The sequence below is a fragment of the Xenia sp. Carnegie-2017 genome, unplaced genomic scaffold (assembly GCF_021976095.1).
Source record: "Xenia sp. Carnegie-2017 unplaced genomic scaffold, XeniaSp_v1 HiC_scaffold_19, whole genome shotgun sequence".
NCBI lineage: Eukaryota > Metazoa > Cnidaria > Anthozoa > Malacalcyonacea > Xeniidae > Xenia > Xenia sp. Carnegie-2017.
The window spans coordinates 6,272,990-6,289,607 of NW_025813481.1; the positions used below are offsets into that span (position 1 = coordinate 6,272,990).

At 33.9% G+C, this 16,618-nt stretch overlaps 3 protein-coding genes and 1 long non-coding RNA gene across 6 annotated transcripts; 2 read left to right on the plus strand and 2 right to left on the minus strand.

Moving 5' to 3' along the window:
- Window positions 1-122: 122 nt before the first annotated feature.
- Window positions 123-2,878, minus strand: LOC124439364 (cyclin-D-binding Myb-like transcription factor 1). The gene is made up of 8 exons (XM_046989588.1): window positions 2,476-2,878; window positions 1,916-2,051; window positions 1,662-1,738; window positions 921-1,041; window positions 771-846; window positions 627-659; window positions 430-536; window positions 123-364 (listed from the first exon to the last, which is right to left on the minus strand). Exons 1-8 carry the CDS (start codon window positions 2,494-2,496, stop codon window positions 123-125), a joined length of 813 nt encoding a protein of 270 aa, XP_046845544.1. The 5' UTR covers window positions 2,497-2,878.
- On the plus strand, window positions 2,861-4,283 carry LOC124438853 (transmembrane protein 223-like). Its single transcript, XM_046989066.1, has 5 exons — window positions 2,861-3,049; window positions 3,138-3,392; window positions 3,462-3,538; window positions 3,867-3,994; window positions 4,068-4,283. The coding sequence occupies exons 1-5, from the start codon at window positions 2,933-2,935 to the stop codon at window positions 4,190-4,192; spliced, it is 702 nt and encodes a 233-aa protein (XP_046845022.1). The 5' UTR covers window positions 2,861-2,932; the 3' UTR covers window positions 4,193-4,283.
- Window positions 4,206-16,611, minus strand: LOC124438843 (kinesin-like protein unc-104). 2 transcript variants are annotated; one of them, XM_046989053.1, is made up of 54 exons: window positions 16,167-16,611; window positions 15,915-16,015; window positions 15,737-15,807; window positions 15,427-15,503; window positions 15,179-15,350; window positions 14,336-14,412; window positions 14,145-14,246; window positions 13,868-13,945; window positions 13,761-13,794; window positions 13,611-13,688; window positions 13,423-13,488; window positions 13,257-13,338; window positions 13,042-13,120; window positions 12,475-12,538; window positions 12,209-12,290; window positions 12,086-12,135; window positions 11,812-11,891; window positions 11,676-11,751; window positions 11,526-11,605; window positions 11,349-11,440; window positions 11,167-11,253; window positions 11,042-11,098; window positions 10,820-10,952; window positions 10,684-10,756; window positions 10,580-10,615; window positions 10,441-10,507; window positions 10,230-10,324; window positions 10,072-10,140; window positions 9,844-9,998; window positions 9,619-9,738; window positions 9,422-9,540; window positions 9,289-9,356; window positions 9,083-9,225; window positions 8,799-8,895; window positions 8,494-8,609; window positions 8,356-8,420; window positions 8,249-8,285; window positions 7,779-7,850; window positions 7,538-7,604; window positions 7,371-7,455; window positions 7,103-7,289; window positions 6,983-7,034; window positions 6,828-6,913; window positions 6,703-6,753; window positions 6,565-6,617; window positions 6,361-6,485; window positions 6,145-6,282; window positions 6,032-6,079; window positions 5,868-5,968; window positions 5,335-5,407; window positions 4,965-5,012; window positions 4,820-4,888; window positions 4,582-4,703; window positions 4,206-4,444 (listed from the first exon to the last, which is right to left on the minus strand). In XM_046989053.1, the coding sequence occupies exons 2-54, from the start codon at window positions 16,012-16,014 to the stop codon at window positions 4,375-4,377; spliced, it is 4,524 nt and encodes a 1,507-aa protein (XP_046845009.1). In that variant the 5' UTR covers window position 16,015; window positions 16,167-16,611; the 3' UTR covers window positions 4,206-4,374. The 2 variants fall into 2 exon arrangements, with proteins under 2 accessions (XP_046845009.1, XP_046845010.1); XM_046989054.1 differs by lacking the exons at window positions 4,206-4,444; window positions 4,582-4,703; window positions 4,820-4,888; ... (3 more) ...; window positions 6,032-6,079; window positions 6,145-6,282 and having other exon boundaries at window positions 6,448-6,485; window positions 6,693-6,753.
- Window positions 13,064-16,158, plus strand: LOC124438855. 2 transcript variants are annotated; one of them, XR_006946179.1, is made up of 3 exons: window positions 13,064-13,144; window positions 14,880-14,947; window positions 15,981-16,158. It is a non-coding gene; the product is annotated as an uncharacterized LOC124438855 (long non-coding RNA). The 2 variants fall into 2 exon arrangements; XR_006946178.1 differs by having other exon boundaries at window positions 13,084-13,193.
- Window positions 16,612-16,618: the final 7 nt, after the last annotated feature.

A 16,618-nucleotide genomic window follows, 5' to 3' on the forward strand; every position in this document is an offset into this window, starting at 1 on the left:
TTTTTTCTTTCTTTACCTAGAAATAAAAACGTACCTTTCAATAAGTCGTACATCGTCCTCATTATTCCATTTTATGTTTTCTTTACCATCCAATGTATGAAAACAAGATTCACGCATCCTTTTTACAGCAAATAAAAATAAATATACTGTTTTTGAACTATTGTATTCTGATAATTAACAAAAAAATCCAAACAAACAAATACTAACCATTTTCTTCTACATTGAATAGCATCCCTACTCATGACATATGTGGAAACCTCGTTCCAGTCTATTTCTCCAAAAATTTGAGTGTCAAATTCAGTTCCAGTAACTGCTCTGACCGCACCATGTAGACGATCAGTTTCCTCCTTGGACCAACGTCCAACTAAAAGCAAGACAGAACCTGTCATTTGTGACTAAATGAAGAAAAATAAGAAAAGTGTAACCAACCAGTAGTTCTCCGAGTGATCATAATGAATCGATAAAAAGCAGACACTCCATTGCGTCCAAGAATACTTCCAATCTTTACCCACTTATTTCCATAAATTTCGTGCAACCTACAAAATATAAATTAACTTTATTATACTTGTACCGCAATGATCTAAACATTTGTAATCATTTTTTAAATAGTTTTTGTGGTCACTCACCTTAGCAACTCTTCTGTTTCATCACTTGACCACCTGTTGGCAATTGGAATGATCAAGCTTAGTACGTAGAATTAATAAAGAATGACACTCAAACAATTGACAAGTTTCCATCGCTCAAAAACAGTAAAAGTGATAATACTATACCTTTCATGTTTTGATTCATTAAAAATACTTCTTGATTTTTTATAAATCTTCCTCAATGGACGATCTATTCCTTTAGCTGAACAAAATTCAAAAACTAAAGTTTTAACAATCTCATCAAAAAAATGGGATCTCAAAAATCACTTCCATCACCTAGAGTGCGATAAAAGTTTGTATGTATTGTTTGGTCTTCCACAAGCTTGTCTCTACGCCTTTTTTCCCCCACTTCCTTCTCACCAAAAATTAAACGTGTGGCATTTTCAAGATTGTGTTTCTATCAAACATATATGGAAAAATTGTATCCATTAATCCACCAACAACATATATTGCATACATCAAATGAATATATCCGTAACAAATGTAAAGGGTGAGGATTATAAGGATGTAAATTGCTTCTCAATTTTAGTGGTAAAACTTTATAGCCCCGGAAAAACATCAACAAATCATATCTTGTTTCATGACTGGCTAAATTAAACAGAACAATTCGACAAAGTATGTATTGCACATTTATAATCATGATTAAAAATGTTCATAAAAGCATGAAAATGTATTAAAACATATTATTTGTATCTACACGGAGACATACCACAAATAGCTACCCATAAAAATCAAAAGACGTTTTAGAATTTTCAAGATTTCGCAGTAATCAACCCACAGGGAGATGTAAACGTAATTGAAATGAATTTCATGTTTAGGATGATAACTGTAATAGTGAATCAGAAGAGAAGATGAAATTACAAATAAAGCATGTTGATAAGATTTTAAAACTTACTTCAGAGGATAGCTATATCTAGCTTTGTGTATTGCAGTTTACTTCATTTAGTTGTTGTGACATAATAATTGCCATCATAAACATACAACAAACAATTTATACAACAATTTGAACAAAAATACCTTCAAGTACTTTGTCATGTTTTTGGTTAATCTCTTTGTCTCTTTCTTAGACCAACGACCATGTTTTACTTTAATTCCTTTATGAAAAAGAAACAGTTGATCTCAAAACTGTCTAATATAATTTTCAAGACATTCAAATAAATACTACTAGGCCAAACATTGTATTGAAACTGTACAAAAGGATAATATGCAAAAGCATATTGATATTTCATACAGAATTCATAAACTTCTTTCTAACATTCTTAGTTAATTACCTTCTTTTTGAAGTTTCAAACTTTCATTTTCAGTAAAACGCCATTTTATGAGCAAATCACGACTTCCACCTTCCATAAATTCTATTTCTTTATCCCCTTTTCTTATACTCCACAAATGCTTTTCATTCTCAAATTCCTATCAGTAAGCATTAACATTATCTAATGCCAACACATTAAAAAACTTAGCATTTTATTTGGCCGGTCAAGAGACAAAACAAGGTAATCAAGACATTGGCTGATAACACAGTTCTTCAGTAGTAAAATAATACTTAATTTTCTCTTGCAACACAACATTTATGATTTTATGTACACACATCAAAAAATCGTGATATATCCCTCAACTTATATCGTTACTTGCTTTGCTTTCACAACTTCAACGAAGTGGCATGGGTGCTTCGTGTTCATGTTCATGATACAAAATCGACACCAATTTATATGAATTTGACAACAATTTTGATTGTTTACAATTCAAATATCATCCAAGATGGACAGGATGATTGTTTAACTTCTAAAGACAAGATTGCACTTCAAACAATAATACTTTTTAGTTTAGTTCTTACCTGAGTTAACTCTTCCATCATGAAAACAGCTCCCCAAGGAAGGGAAAATGGGAAAAACACGCTAAACAACTACGTTACTAAGCGCATGCGCACTTTAATAACTTTTACATCAGAGTCTTGAGAACCCGCACTAGAGCTCTCACGACTCCCCAAAACAACCGCAACACACCAAATACAACACATTATAACATTAACTACACACAACCTTTAATACCCACAACAACATTAACCACACACAACATCATACTTACCATACTATCGATACTACTTCGACTATACCAATGAGCTATTCACGTGATACATTATACACGTCTAATGCGTCATACATTATACACATCTAATTACCCGGGGGGGAGGTGTGTTAGAATGACATTCGACTTTGAATCTTCATGGGATTATCTTATAAACTCGTCACAGCAACCTGAAAGTGAAGTTTTCTTTCGAGAAATAGAAATTAATGTTTGTAAATTTTTTACTCAAAGCAAATTCCAGCATTTCTACGGCGACTTTCTTCAAAACTCAAAGAAAATGGATAGATATAATAAGCAAGACGTTACCCATTCGTAGGAAAGTGGTAAACTTTGAATATTTCAAAAACTATCGCTGAGACTGTGAGATGAAACCTGTTTATTCAAAAACTATATTTTCTTAACATTTTTTAGCATAATTCAAGTATGATTTTCAAAAGATTGCTCTCCACAAGATATAACCAAGATATTTTACTATTTGAATATGACCGTCGTAGTTTCTTTAAAATTCTCGGTTTGGCCACTCTGAGCCAACTTGTATTCTGGAGTTACATGTCTTACGTCATGTACGCCTATGTGAGACCTGCGTCCCAAGTCCTGCGTGAACGATCATCTTCGAAGCAAATAAAGGAATATTCGTACTTTCCAACTATTTTGTTGCATCCAAAAGTATGACATGGTTTGCTATGTTTTCATTATCGCTTTTATACAATTGACTATTTCTACATGCAATTCTAGGTACAGATGGGGATGTCTATTGCTTCAATGGGATTAGGATTGTTCTTCTTTTTTGCTGGAAGGATGTATGCTAAGCGGTTAGTGAAGCTACTGATACATATTATCTTCTGTATTCGTTCTGTTTCCATATGATGTCAATAGCGTAAGATTATGAGGCATTTAAAGTAAACCAAAAATTTGTACCTTGTTTCTATCTTACTCATAACACATTCCGTGTAAATAGCACTACCACTTTTTCTCATACTTTATCCTTCTACTAACTGGTAATTCATGTGTCATGTATCCATATTTGTCTTGTAACTGTAAATATCTACGTCATTCATTCGTAATGTTACGTCGAAATATATTAACGTTAAAAATTTCCTCGTTCAATTCAAATGTCTCATTTTTTCTGTTGATAAACAGGTCAGTGCACCAACTCATTCTGCTCAGAAATGGCGCACAGTTAATCGTGAGAACGCACACACTCTACGGTGGAACACAAGAAATCTGCGTGCCTCTAACTGACGTGTCATGCTTTGGTTCTAGGTTTGGTGAGTAAACTCGCACGCTTGTTTAATCTCAGCACAGAAAACAAACATCTTTCTTATTATTTGCTTCTTTTAGATACATCACCTTTTGTTATCCTCAAGATGCGAAATCATTCCTACTACTTCATGTTAGACAAACGTGGTGATTTTTTGCAATCCACATTATTTGACACAAATGTTGGTGTGAAACGATGGAGTTGAGAAAACGTTTAAATACACAGTACAAAAATACATTTATTGTTTTTTAAACTCTTCGTGTGCACAATAAATAAACGTGGTTAACATTCCAAAATTACATTTTTACACAGATATGCACTCTTACGGTCTTACCAAAATTATAGTGATTAACATTGACTTGGAATTCGGTATTTAATTAGGAAAATTTATTGTCGTAAGGAATCTGTAAAGACATCCGACATCTGCATCTTTAATCGAACTGCATTTGCGCGCGAGCTAAATGCAAACAATTTAATGATCAAATAAAATACTTATAATAAAGCTTTAATTCAACAATCTGACGTAATGAAGATGAAAGTAGTTTAAAGCATTTGAGAAATGAAAAATGAAATGTTAAAACTAACATGACTTACCGTATGGTTCCAGCTAGGAGAGGATCAAACGCATACAACCATTCATTAAACTCTTTATCGTTATCATTAAATGGTTTTACAACATATCCACGATGCGTTGATTGAAGTGAAATAAGATGATCCTATATGTAAAATAAACTCCTCAGATAACCATGATTATCCATGAATATCCATGTGACCGAATCGTGAACAAGTCATGTTGATGTATATGATGTTGAACAAGTGTAAACATAATTACCTGAAGTTCGCTATTTTCTTCGTGACAAGAGACTTTTGTGCGACTTAAATTCACGACATTTCGTTCAATCTGTTCAATGACGTAGTTTTTTCCATAAAATACGGATGATTGAACATGGAAGTTAAAATTTAAAAACGAAACAAACCTGATCATGTTCATTACGATAGAAAAAAGCGTATGGACGTCTGACAACCTGGAATTTCGATGTGATAAATGATGACAAAAGGTTTTAATGGTAAGCAATCAGTTTGGAATATACTCAACATTTTTAAATATTTTAGTCAATTTACGTAAGAGGTTGCATTAAGCTGAGCATGGATTGAACCATTATAACAAGTACATGACCTGAGCTGAGAACAGGTGCAAACATCACACAGGTATATGAAAAAGACAAACCATTCTTTCATAGTTTTTGCATTTATCATCATATCGATATCAAAGATATGTAGCTAAGTTTTCGGGATGGTCATATAGCGTGTTTTAAGAGATGAAATTTAAATTTACCCTATACTAACCATGTAAAGTTTCCTCCATCGAGATGAATCGTCTTCCAAGATTAACAAGTATCCTTCCTTTGCTACGACATGACTAGTATAAAAATGATTGTATTTTGTATCAATTATTACTGACGCAATCTTTATTGTAAAAAGCTGAAAAACATTGAATAATACCCAATGGCGTGGCAGCACAACTAGGAACCCGTGGTAAAAATATTACAAGCCACCTCCCTTCGATAACCATATTAAAATCTAACAACTGCCATATCTGGTTTGATTTCGCTGTCTAGCATTTAAATTTAAATTTTTTGTACATAAGTTCACGATGTGCAATTTTTCTTGTTTTAGTCCACAGTATAATGATAATTTTCTAATATGACAGGCCCCTTAGCCCAGGGTGCGGCGTGGGTTTGCCCATCCTAAGCCCATAGTAGTTACGCCAATGATAATATCATGTGTTAACATTTTAGACCATGTGATACAATACATAATATATGACGAAATAAATGTCTATTGTAATTTCTAAAGATGGGAACTACACGTTTGTGAACCTTTTAACAATTTCTCTTATTTCTGTCAACATGCCTGTCACATGACTGCTGACATCATCAGTTTCGACATTCACGTGACGTTTTGACATGTTTCCTGGATCCTAAGACAAAAATAATTTCGTTAAGAATTGCATGATTATGAAAAAATACATTTATGAACAAACTTTTGCGAGTTTTTTCTCCGTTGAATGTTTCTTCAATAAATGAACAATCTGAAGATAAAAATCACCGATTCAATATAAATACAGTCTTTATTTAGTTGTTCTTTTAAACACACCTTGTCTAAAGTGCTATGAACCTTATCGGACATATAATCATCACTGACATTTTCACACTGTTTGAGTGAGCATTTCAGAGGTATATCTTGTCCAGAAAGCTTTGCACGAAGATGAAGCAAATGACGGTTTTTACAAACCTAGAGAAACACGAACATAAATCTTTCAATACGTTCATCATTTTTAGCACATTTACAATGTTTTGTGCCCAATTTAACCTCTTGAACATATGCTATTTTCTTCTGATTTTGAAAATGCTCTTCAATCAAAGATCCACTTCTAGGTCTCCAGTCTTTAAGATTTTCCTCACCGCGAACATACGGTACAGCGGTTGCACAGTCATCTATACATGTGATAAAGAACAAGGACAATATTCACAACAGCATACTCACATGGTTTACACGTGCATGGTTATGCATTACCTGTTTCACATACAGGTGTTAATGATAGTTCATACACTCCGCTGCATTCATTCCTGGTATGAGATAAACAAACAATATTATAAAAAAAAACACTCGAAATTTAAAGTGCAAAGGAGCGTCAAAGATACTTGAATATACATTTCAGGATTTTCAGTAGATTTGGAAGAAAAAAGTTGAGCCCAAATTGACCTGAAATACAGATAGAAATAGTCAAAAAATTGTGTCGTTTTAACAAAACTTTAGTACATGTGGCAAGTAAATACCTCGATGGAACAGTCTTTGAATCCCTATCATAAATAGCAATATAGCATCTTTTCTGGAGAGAGACTGTTCGATCAAAACCATCCAGCTATAAAAGAAGGTATACTTTCTATGTACTGGTGATTTTGACTGCGAAAAAACAAATATACGTTCATACCTCTAGTGAAATATACAGTGTGAGTGAGATCAAATCTCCAGGATAAGTTACTCTATAAAAGACAAATATTTTAAATATTTTTTCGACAAAAATCGTGGACAATGGCCTTTACCACTTCACCTGTCCAAATGACGAGAATTATGTAAAGAAGAATCCCATGGAAATTCAAACTTGACGAAAGAGATAGTGTCGATAGGATGAGAAAGGATGAGCTGGCCTGGAACGAGACGGACCCATGAATTGTTTCCTGATGACGTTGTTTGATAAACACCATCAGATTCTCGTAGAGTCATTGGAAATATGTTTCCTGAGAAAGCGTGAAGAAAAGAATACTTTGTAAAGAAACATGAAAATGTTTTTCTTCTTGTTAACATGAAGTGATATTCACCAATCCATACTCCAGTGATGTTTTTCCATCGTATTTCAGGATAGTTATCATGAAGTATTGTAACCATGATTCGTCGTTGTATACCCTGAAGAGTGACAAGTGTTTGTCACGTGAGTTGATAATAAATAACAAGGGTTTAGCGGTAAACATTACAAAAAAATACGTACTTGATGAAGCAAATATATACCAGAGTTGACGTTACCATGACGATGTTTGACAAAACAGGGAAGGTAACTGAAAAGTCAAAATGAATACCATTGTAACCATGCAATCCCATGGGAGCAGTTACTTTACACTTCAGGAAGTGTCAGATAAAGTAACTGCTCCGATGTGCTTTCGTATACCGCTGGTCAAAAGTCCCAGGTCGCTTTATTTATTGTAAAATACATATTTATGTGTGTCACTTACTCGCCATTTGGCGCTAATTCAAGAAATTGAACGCGGACAAGCAATTCATACACCAAACTAGCATCATGATCCCTAAAAATATATAAAAATGATAATAAATATTAAAATATTGACAACCACAACAACACAATTGTGACCTCAATAATACAATGGTGACCACAACAATACAAAGGTGACCTCAACAATACAACGGTGACCTCAGCAATACAACGGTGACCTCAACAATACAATGGTGACCGCAACAATACAAAGGTGACCTCAAAAATACAACGGTGACCATAACAATACAATGGTGACCACAACAATACAAAGGTGACCCCAACAATACAACGGTGACCTCAACAATACAACGGTGACCGCAACAATACAAAGGTGACCACAACAATACAATGGTGACCACAACAATAATGACAACATGATTGTTTCCGATATTTTTGTAGACGATTCATAAAAACGACAAACACTTTTACCTCTTCTTCAAAGGTAATCGCAACATAAGAGGATCAACTGAAATAAATGAAACATAAAAATTTCATTTTTAAAGCATAAAGAAAAATCATTCTTTCCAGTCAATAACCTTGGGTTGTCCTTTCAATGTCCTTCAAACTTTTGTTTACTTGAACTGGAACATGGTCAGGAAGACTGTAGTAGAAAAAAAATATTCTACACAGTTGTAAATTTTATATAGAGAGTGATAAAAAATAACAAAAATTACCGTGGAGAGCTGGATTCCAGGCGAGAAGGCTGTTTATAATAATGTCCATATACTTCGAATACAAGAGGTTGATATTCAATGTAATGAAGGAAGGAACGTTTTACTACAATACCAATCTGTCGAAAGAACGTGATATCATGATGAGTATGATAAATGATATGAAACTCCAGGAAATTTTAAAGTAAATGGTTTGAACACGGGAGTGTCGTTATATGTTTGTAAATGATGATCGTCCAGGTTATTCTTCTCAGGACTTTATTAACCTGGACGATCATCATTTACAAACATCTAGGAAATTTTCTTACATCTTGTGATAGAAATGTTGTTTCACTGAGGAGAGGTGTGGACTTATTGACAATTTCTGATAGAAATGGGTAGTCTTCTTGGGTCAAAGATATAAATCTGTAAGAAAAATAGAAACAGATTGAACATAATTCAACTTTATTAAGTAATAAGCAAAACTTAAACGAAAACAAAAGGCAAAAGAGAATCAACTTGTCATTGATCAGAGTGAAAAAGTCAGTATGACTCTCTTCGTTTTCTATACATGAAGTATGACATATTAGAGCAACATATGGTTGTTTCGTACCTGAATTGACAGAACACATCGGTATAATCGGGAAGTATATCAAGTATTTCCAAAATAGTTATTCTAAGAACTAAAGTTGAGCCAATCACAAGAAGATCCTCGTTCAGCGGTATTGAACTATCCGAAGAGTCATTACGTTGCTCCTTATAAAGAAGACAAAAAATATAAACATGCAACATTGGAGATTTTTATGATAGCGCTTCAACCTCGCTCCTTGCCGTAATCCATGTAACATTTGACGGAAACTGTTTATCACATTCGGAACTATCATCACCTGAAACAATTGGCACTTTTACTTGCTATTCAATGATAGATAGAACGAAAAAAATACATATTTACCTGCTATTGGTTCGATTCTAACAGAAATTCTTCCTAAAATCTCACATTTTTCATTGATGATGGGAACTGTTTGATCCAATGCAACACCATAAGCAACATGACTAAGAAACACGAATGACCTAAAAAATTAATAAAACTTAGAGGAATGATATATTTCTACCATTTCTTTATATTTAAAAATTTCTACTAAATCCTACCTTCCTATAAAACGATACCACGGAAAATCATCATAAAACGGATCGTCAATGTTCGCGTCACTAAAGTCACTTGCCATCATGATTTTATGATAGAGATCTTTCATTTTCTTTAAACGTTCACTGAAATAAATATTCATTTATTGCAATCCCAAGTTTGAACAATCTCACTATGATATAATAAATTCAAAAGTAGGCAAGAGATGCATCATTTTCATCTGTAATGACCTGAATTTCTTAAGGCTCCAATAATGGACCGCACTGTTCTTACTATCAGAAACCTCGATGGCGAGGACCGTTTGTGAAGGCATGGGATCGATGTCTAACGCATCCGGGATATTGAATGAATTAGTTTGGGTGAATAGGACGAACTGATATTTCACCTAATAAGAAATACAGAAATATGTAAATTATCACGTTATCTTTTCATTTTCAAAAAAAAATAAATGAAGGAACCTTTTTGTTCAGTTCGAAGCTTATTACATTTGCTTCTTTTAACGAGACTGTGTGACTAAGGATACTTTCCTACAAAAGAGAACACGTGACTCACATTATATTGTAAGCTTTAAATTGTAAATATTTCATTGTTTAAAGATGGCTATATGTATACGTACCTTAAAAGAAACGTAACGATACGATCTCCACTTATCAACAACGCATCTCGCAAGCTGTTGTTCTTTTTCAGTCCAATCACACCATTCTGCACTCACTAAAATTGTAAATGTAAACATTGTAACATCGACCGTGGGTGGAAAATTTTCCTGAACAATGATGCAATTAATTCTTGAATATTTTGTGAACTTTATGTCCTTAAAAAATTCATACCGTTGGTAGATAAACTTTCTTGATCGCTTGCCAAGGTTTCCAATGACGGTGGAGAGGAAAGGTTGACCTAAAACAATAATACACGGCTCATCATCAACAAATAAATACAACACAAAAAAATTCTAACAAGTAATATCACCTTTCTTTGTAACTCCTGGAGTTTTAATTCGTAACTCTAAAATGTAAATAAATGTTAACAATAAGTAATAAAACTGTTGCTACAGCATCATTGTCAAAAATAACCTGTTTTTGCTGTTCCAATAACGCGTCTGCAGCCTTCTTTTCTTGTTCAATACGTTCCTCTAGTTCCATTACTCTATAGTAAAACATTCATGACGACAAAGACAACAAAAAGGAAAACACAGATGGTACGCCAAACCTTGCACTAGACGTTAATGATACTGTTTCATCTACTCCTTGTTCACGTCGAAGTTCTTGACATGCATATGACCAGTCAAGGAGACGTTCCTGTTTCCATGGTGATGACTCTGATGATGTGGAAAGAGCTCTGCCTGAAGTGAAACCACAAGAAATGTATACATGACAAATCTTCGATGTCTATTTTTATCCATAGTAATACATAAGCGTTTCCAAAAATCACCTTGGTAAGGATTGTTGAAACGGAATATGTGACTTTCTCCCATTATAATTCGATCACCTGGAAAATTTCATCAATATTTTAAATGAAGCGAAGAGCTCATTTTCGTCACATTTTTTACAAACTACCTGACTGTAGTGCTATTTTCTCACTTAGCAATTTTCCATTAACAAATGTTTTCGCCTCCTCAAATGGAATAATTTTGACATTTCCTTCTACGTAGACGATAAAAATTGCCATGAACAGGGTTACATCACATAGCATTGTATGTACAAAAAAAACAAGACAAATTCAAAAAATAAACATTTACCATCATCATTCGTAAAGTTACAATGCTGCTGTCGTATACTGGAGCCATTCAGCCGTATGTGTTGAGATACACTTGCAGGATCTGAACCAACACTGTTTAGTTCAGAAGAAAGAGAGATCAGTCAGTTTTCGCATGAAACAACCGCTTCCGTTTTCGAGAAAGTTGTATTGGACGAACCTTGTTACTCCCGTTTTAAGATAGTAAAGCAAACATTCCGACATCAGTGGGTCTTCATTAAGATTCACCAAATACGGATACTAAAACGAATATCTCCACACTATGAACACTTAATATTCTGACAATGAACAATGTTGAACAAAAAGCTACCTTTTTCGGTTGAAACAAACCAACACTATGACCATCTTCACCCAAAGCAACTCCCATTTCAGCAAGCGTTGCTTCTCTGAAAAGTAAATAATAATATTGCAATCAAGAAGAACACTCGAAGTATATAAGCCCTTACCTTTCAGCTTTGATTGCCTCGCTTTTCTTCAACCTCTCTTCCCAAGTTTCTGTTAGTTCTGCTACCAATTTTTCCGACTCCTACGACACAAAAACCTTTCTTAAGGTCGAATTGGAAAAGAGAAATTTCTAAGAGAAAAAATCTCTTCATTTCACAGCAGTTACATCCTGCATGCAAAACTTTTCCCTGTAAAAGCTGCGAGAGTATAACTAAAAAACACCTAGGAAAGTTTAAAAAGCAAAGTACATCAAGCAAAGAAAATCTACCATAATACCTGAAGTTTGGACTGCAACGCATTTGTATCTTCTTTAACGGAACTAAAACCTTAGAAAGTAAATAAACCACGCTCAATGTGAGTTGATATGTAAGTTTTATATCTTTTTCCTTAAACAGCTACCTTCAATATTTTCTGGGTCCAGTCCTTCTCTCTGTATTAGGTGACGCAATTTTAAAACTTCTTCTTTCAATTCACGAATTATCTACGAGAAATGATGCGGTTTAAATACATGTAGAACACTGGTGCAGAGACCCAGAGTAACACAGATGTTCAACTCCATCTCCTATGTACGTAGCTCTTAAGTGCTAAAGACTGAGAACCCCCACGTAAACAACAACATATTTTCATTATATCAGGTGCGCACGCGAGTGTTTTAAAAAACTTACCTTGGCATTGGGATCTTCATTCACAACAGCTTTGCATACAATCTGTTTTGCCCTGTCAGCATATCTAAAATGGCAATGAATAAAAAATACATCTATAATTTCATAATGCCTTCATGCATAGATAATTTAAAGATATCAACGTTTGTCTCTTATGATAAACTCATCATTCGTCAGTTCACATACGTACCTTAGTGTACTTAGTGTCTCATCAGTTCACATACGTACCTTAGTGTACTTAGTGTCTCATCAGTTCACATACGTACCTTAGTGTACTTAGTGTCTCATCAGTTCACATACGTACCTTAGTGTACTTAGTGTCTCATCAATTTACATACGTACCTTAGTGTACTTAGTGTCTCATCAGTTCACATACGTACCTTAGTGTACTTAGTGTCTCATCAGTTCACATAAGTACCTTAGTGTACTTAGTGTCTCATCAGTTCACATACGTACCTTAGAGTACTTAGTGTCTCATCAGTTCACATACGTACCTTAGTGTACTTAGTGTCTCATCAGTTCATATACGTACTTTAGTGTACTTAGTGTCTCATCAGTTCACATACGTACCTTAGTGTACTTAGTGTCTCATCATAATTAATGTCGGCTGGACTTATCGTCGCTATCATTGCTGTCTTGGAGTTTCCTCCTGCAAAACATCATGGACAGTAAGGTACAGATAAGAGCATGCTGTAACTAAGCAAAACATCATGGACAATAAGGTACAAATAAGAACATGCTGTAACTAAGCAAAACAACATTCATAACTGCTAATATAACGTTACCAAGGTTTTCTTTCAAAAGCCAAGTGAGAACAGAGTCACGATATGGAATGAACTCTGACCGTCTTCTCTTCTTTAGGCTTGACTAATGTTGATGTAACCAAAATTAAAATCATGATTTTTTAAATAATCGAGCACTTGTTAAAACAAGACTTTTTCTATATTTCACCTGTTCAGCCAAGGCAGATATGACTTTACCCAGCGTTGTTAACGACTTGTTTATGTTTGCTCCTTCCTAAAGGAACAAATCAGCAGCATTGTGTAGAAACTCACGAATTCGGGGGCAAATGTTGCATCTGATTTGCTCAGTAATCAGGAAATGAGTAATTATTTAAGAAATACAACAAAACAACAAACCTTAAGTCTTGATCCCTCTGCACCTGTAGAGTTTGCTCTTTCACTACCAGCAAGATCAACTAAGCTCAATTTGCTAACCTGATTTCACAAATCAATCGTGTTTCATTAGCAAACAAAAAAACTTATTAAAAATAAAACGTGTAGTCTTACTTTTTCACTGGTCAACTTTGTTGGTTGATCAAATCTGAAGAAGACAAAATGTGTAATTAAGAAGTATAAAATAAAAAATAAATGTTCTTCTCATTTAGCTTTACAACCTTTTCTGTGTGAGAACGATGGTAAATATAGCATGTGATCTGCTGCTTGTCTCATTCATATTTGTAGCAGCTACAGTCCTAAATTGTGACAAAACACAAGTAAAAAATCATTTTAAGTATAACATACTTCAAAACATTAACATTTATACCTACCTGTCTTTAGTAAGACGTCATTTTAAGAAAATATACTTCAAAACATTAACATTTGTACCTACCTGTCTTTAGTAAAATGTCATTTTAAGAAAATATACTTCAAAACATTAACATTTATACCAACCTGTCTTTATTTCCTTCATCCATTAAGTTACTGATATCAGCATAAGACATAACTGCAAGCTTTGATAGGTTCTCAACATATGGTCCCATACTTGGGTGTTCCCTAGATTATAAAATTACCATATTCTTGATGATACATGATCTTATAGAAGCTTCATCCTTTTAATAAAGATATTATCAAATACCATGTACCTTACACGTAAATTTTGTTTATTCTTAGGATTGAGCAAATCCCGAACACGCTCGCAATATATTTCAATATAGCTCACCTAGGTATCAACACCAAAATAATAAATTACATAACATCATGAAAAAATAGGTACACACAGCATACAAGTGGATGGCTTGAATTGACAAGAATATGAAATGTAATAAAGTAAATGGTTTGAACCTGGGAGTATCATTACATGTTTGTGAATGTAGATGGTCCAAGTTGGTATAGTCCTGAGAAGGACTGTTTTTGTTGTTGTTGACTGACGTTTCGACAACCTTAGCAGTTGTCATCTTCAGAGTCAAAAAGCGGTAGTAATCCTTAGCAGTAGTCATCTTCAGAGTTCATTTTGACTCTGAAGTTGACTACCACTAAGGTTGTCGAAACGTCAGTCAACAACAACAAAAATAGTCCTTCTCAGGACTATACCAACCTGGACCATCTACATTCACAAACATGTAATATGAAATGTAGTTGACTTTTCAAAACTTTCATTTATATGACATCTTGATTTATTTGTTCTAGATAGTAGTCAGTGAAACAGATACTTTAGCATTCCTTTACTCATGGCAATAGGAATAGCATTACACCAGGTAAGTTTCCGTTGATATTTCTTTGTTAAAAATGGTTAAAAGTACATTATGTAAGTTCTTTGTTTATTTGTACATGCAGTATGAATACAGAGATCAGTAATATACATGGTAGCTGTTGTCTACTTTTTTGCAGTATAACATAGTGGTTAACAAGCGTACAGACTACCACAAAAAATTACTACAGTTGTATGCATAGCAGGGCTTAATTAAAAGGTCTCGCAATCCTTTTACCTCAACAGAAAATGACAGATCTTCACATTCAGAAGACATAAATGCAGTTTTCTCAAAAAGCTTTTCACACAACTGTGGTATTACTCCTTTGTGTTGTGATTCACTTGTTCCCATCATTGTATAAGATTTTCCTGAACCAGTTTGCCCGTATGCAAATATGCATATGTTATAACTAAGAAAAAATTCAAATTACATAAATGTACATCGCAAACAATGCAGAAAAATGGTAAATTTTTCTTTCTTCATACCCTTCAAGAGCATGCTCTAACATTTCATGACCAACATCTTTGTAAACACTTTGTTGAGAAGCAAAATGATCATCGCTCTGTTGAAAAAAATGATTTTATGCCTGCATCAACAATCAAAATCAGATTTACATTAAAATACAAAAAAAAGTTGACTTTATTGAATCTTAAGCTTGCATTTCCAAAAATTTACACCTGCCTTTTGTATCAATCAAAATCATACAATACATATGATAAACTAGTCATACAAAAAACCTAATGTCCATGCACACAAACAGAAAATCCTGCATTGACTACTTGTTTTTTAACTTACTTCTTCATATGACCAGAATGAATGGTCGTAACTGAAAGTCTTTGATTGGTTGGTTTTTGGATTGGTGATTGCTAAAAACAAAAACATTTATTTTCAACTTTCCCAAGCAACAAAGATTAATGGCAATGAGAAAATGACATCAAAGCATGTAGACATTGCTTATATATGGGAGACCAACCAGTTTTATCATCAACCATTTGTATAATACAGCGACTTTTGTGATTAATCTCTCTTCTATTTGAAGGTCGGACCCTCACTGCAACTTTCACTGATGACATGCTATAAAGGGGAAGAAAATGAATTTATACTTTCTTTAATTACACAAACTGACATAAATTTACCAAAGTCAATAAAATACACAACAAAATGAATGAATGAGGTCTTCACTTATCAAGAAAACCTGAACAAAAAATTCTGAAATAACACATACTTTAACTTTTTCAACCGGCAACCACCTTCTACAAATGTGTATACGTCCAATTAAATAGCACTAGCCCATTAAAATCCATTGAAAAAACACAACGTCAAAAGTTGTACAATTTCATTCATTGTGAAAGTTATTGCGAAATTCAGCATTTGTCCGGTTCATCTCCACTAATTTTAAACAACACAAATGTCGATAATTTTCGTAGGTTAATTTAACGAGCAGAGACACTTAATTGTTCACACTAAAATACAATTTTCTCACGCAATCAACACAACGTAATTTAATAAAAAATTGTTCAAAATACAAATAATGAATTCATGTGATTTAATTATTTTGGACTTTGCGCTTCGCTGACTGCCCGTTGGCACGAGCTTAACCGTCACCCCCCGGGAAATGAAATCACATCCAACGTCCCCCGTAAATAAGTTACCTTTGTACAATATATGCTGAATTTT

Excerpts from the sequence above, each read along its gene's own strand:
- LOC124438853 (XM_046989066.1), top strand. The coding sequence starts at position 2,933 with ATGTTTGTAAATTTTTTACTCAAAGCAAATTCCAGCATTTCTACGGCG. Across the intron at positions 3,393-3,461 it reads CTATTTTGTTGCATCCAAAA|GTACAGATGGGGATGTCTAT; the intron begins GTATGACATGGT and ends ATGCAATTCTAG. Across the intron at positions 3,995-4,067 it reads ATGCTTTGGTTCTAGGTTTG|ATACATCACCTTTTGTTATC; the intron begins GTGAGTAAACTC and ends TGCTTCTTTTAG.
- LOC124439364 (XM_046989588.1), bottom strand. The coding sequence starts at position 2,496 with ATGATGGAAGAGTTAACTCAG. Across the intron at positions 1,739-1,915 it reads TTTGAAACTTCAAAAAGAAG|GAATTAAAGTAAAACATGGT; the intron begins GTAATTAACTAA and ends TTTTTCATAAAG. Across the intron at positions 1,042-1,661 it reads ACATGACAAAGTACTTGAAG|AAACACAATCTTGAAAATGC; the intron begins GTATTTTTGTTC and ends TATGTTTGATAG.
- LOC124438843 (XM_046989053.1), bottom strand. The coding sequence starts at position 16,014 with ATGTCATCAGTGAAAGTTGCAGTGAGGGTCCGACCTTCAAATAGAAGA. Across the intron at positions 15,808-15,914 it reads AATGGTTGATGATAAAACTG|CAATCACCAATCCAAAAACC; the intron begins GTTGGTCTCCCA and ends TTTTGTTTTTAG. Across the intron at positions 8,896-9,082 it reads GATGTGTTCTGTCAATTCAG|ATTTATATCTTTGACCCAAG; the intron begins GTACGAAACAAC and ends TTTTTCTTACAG.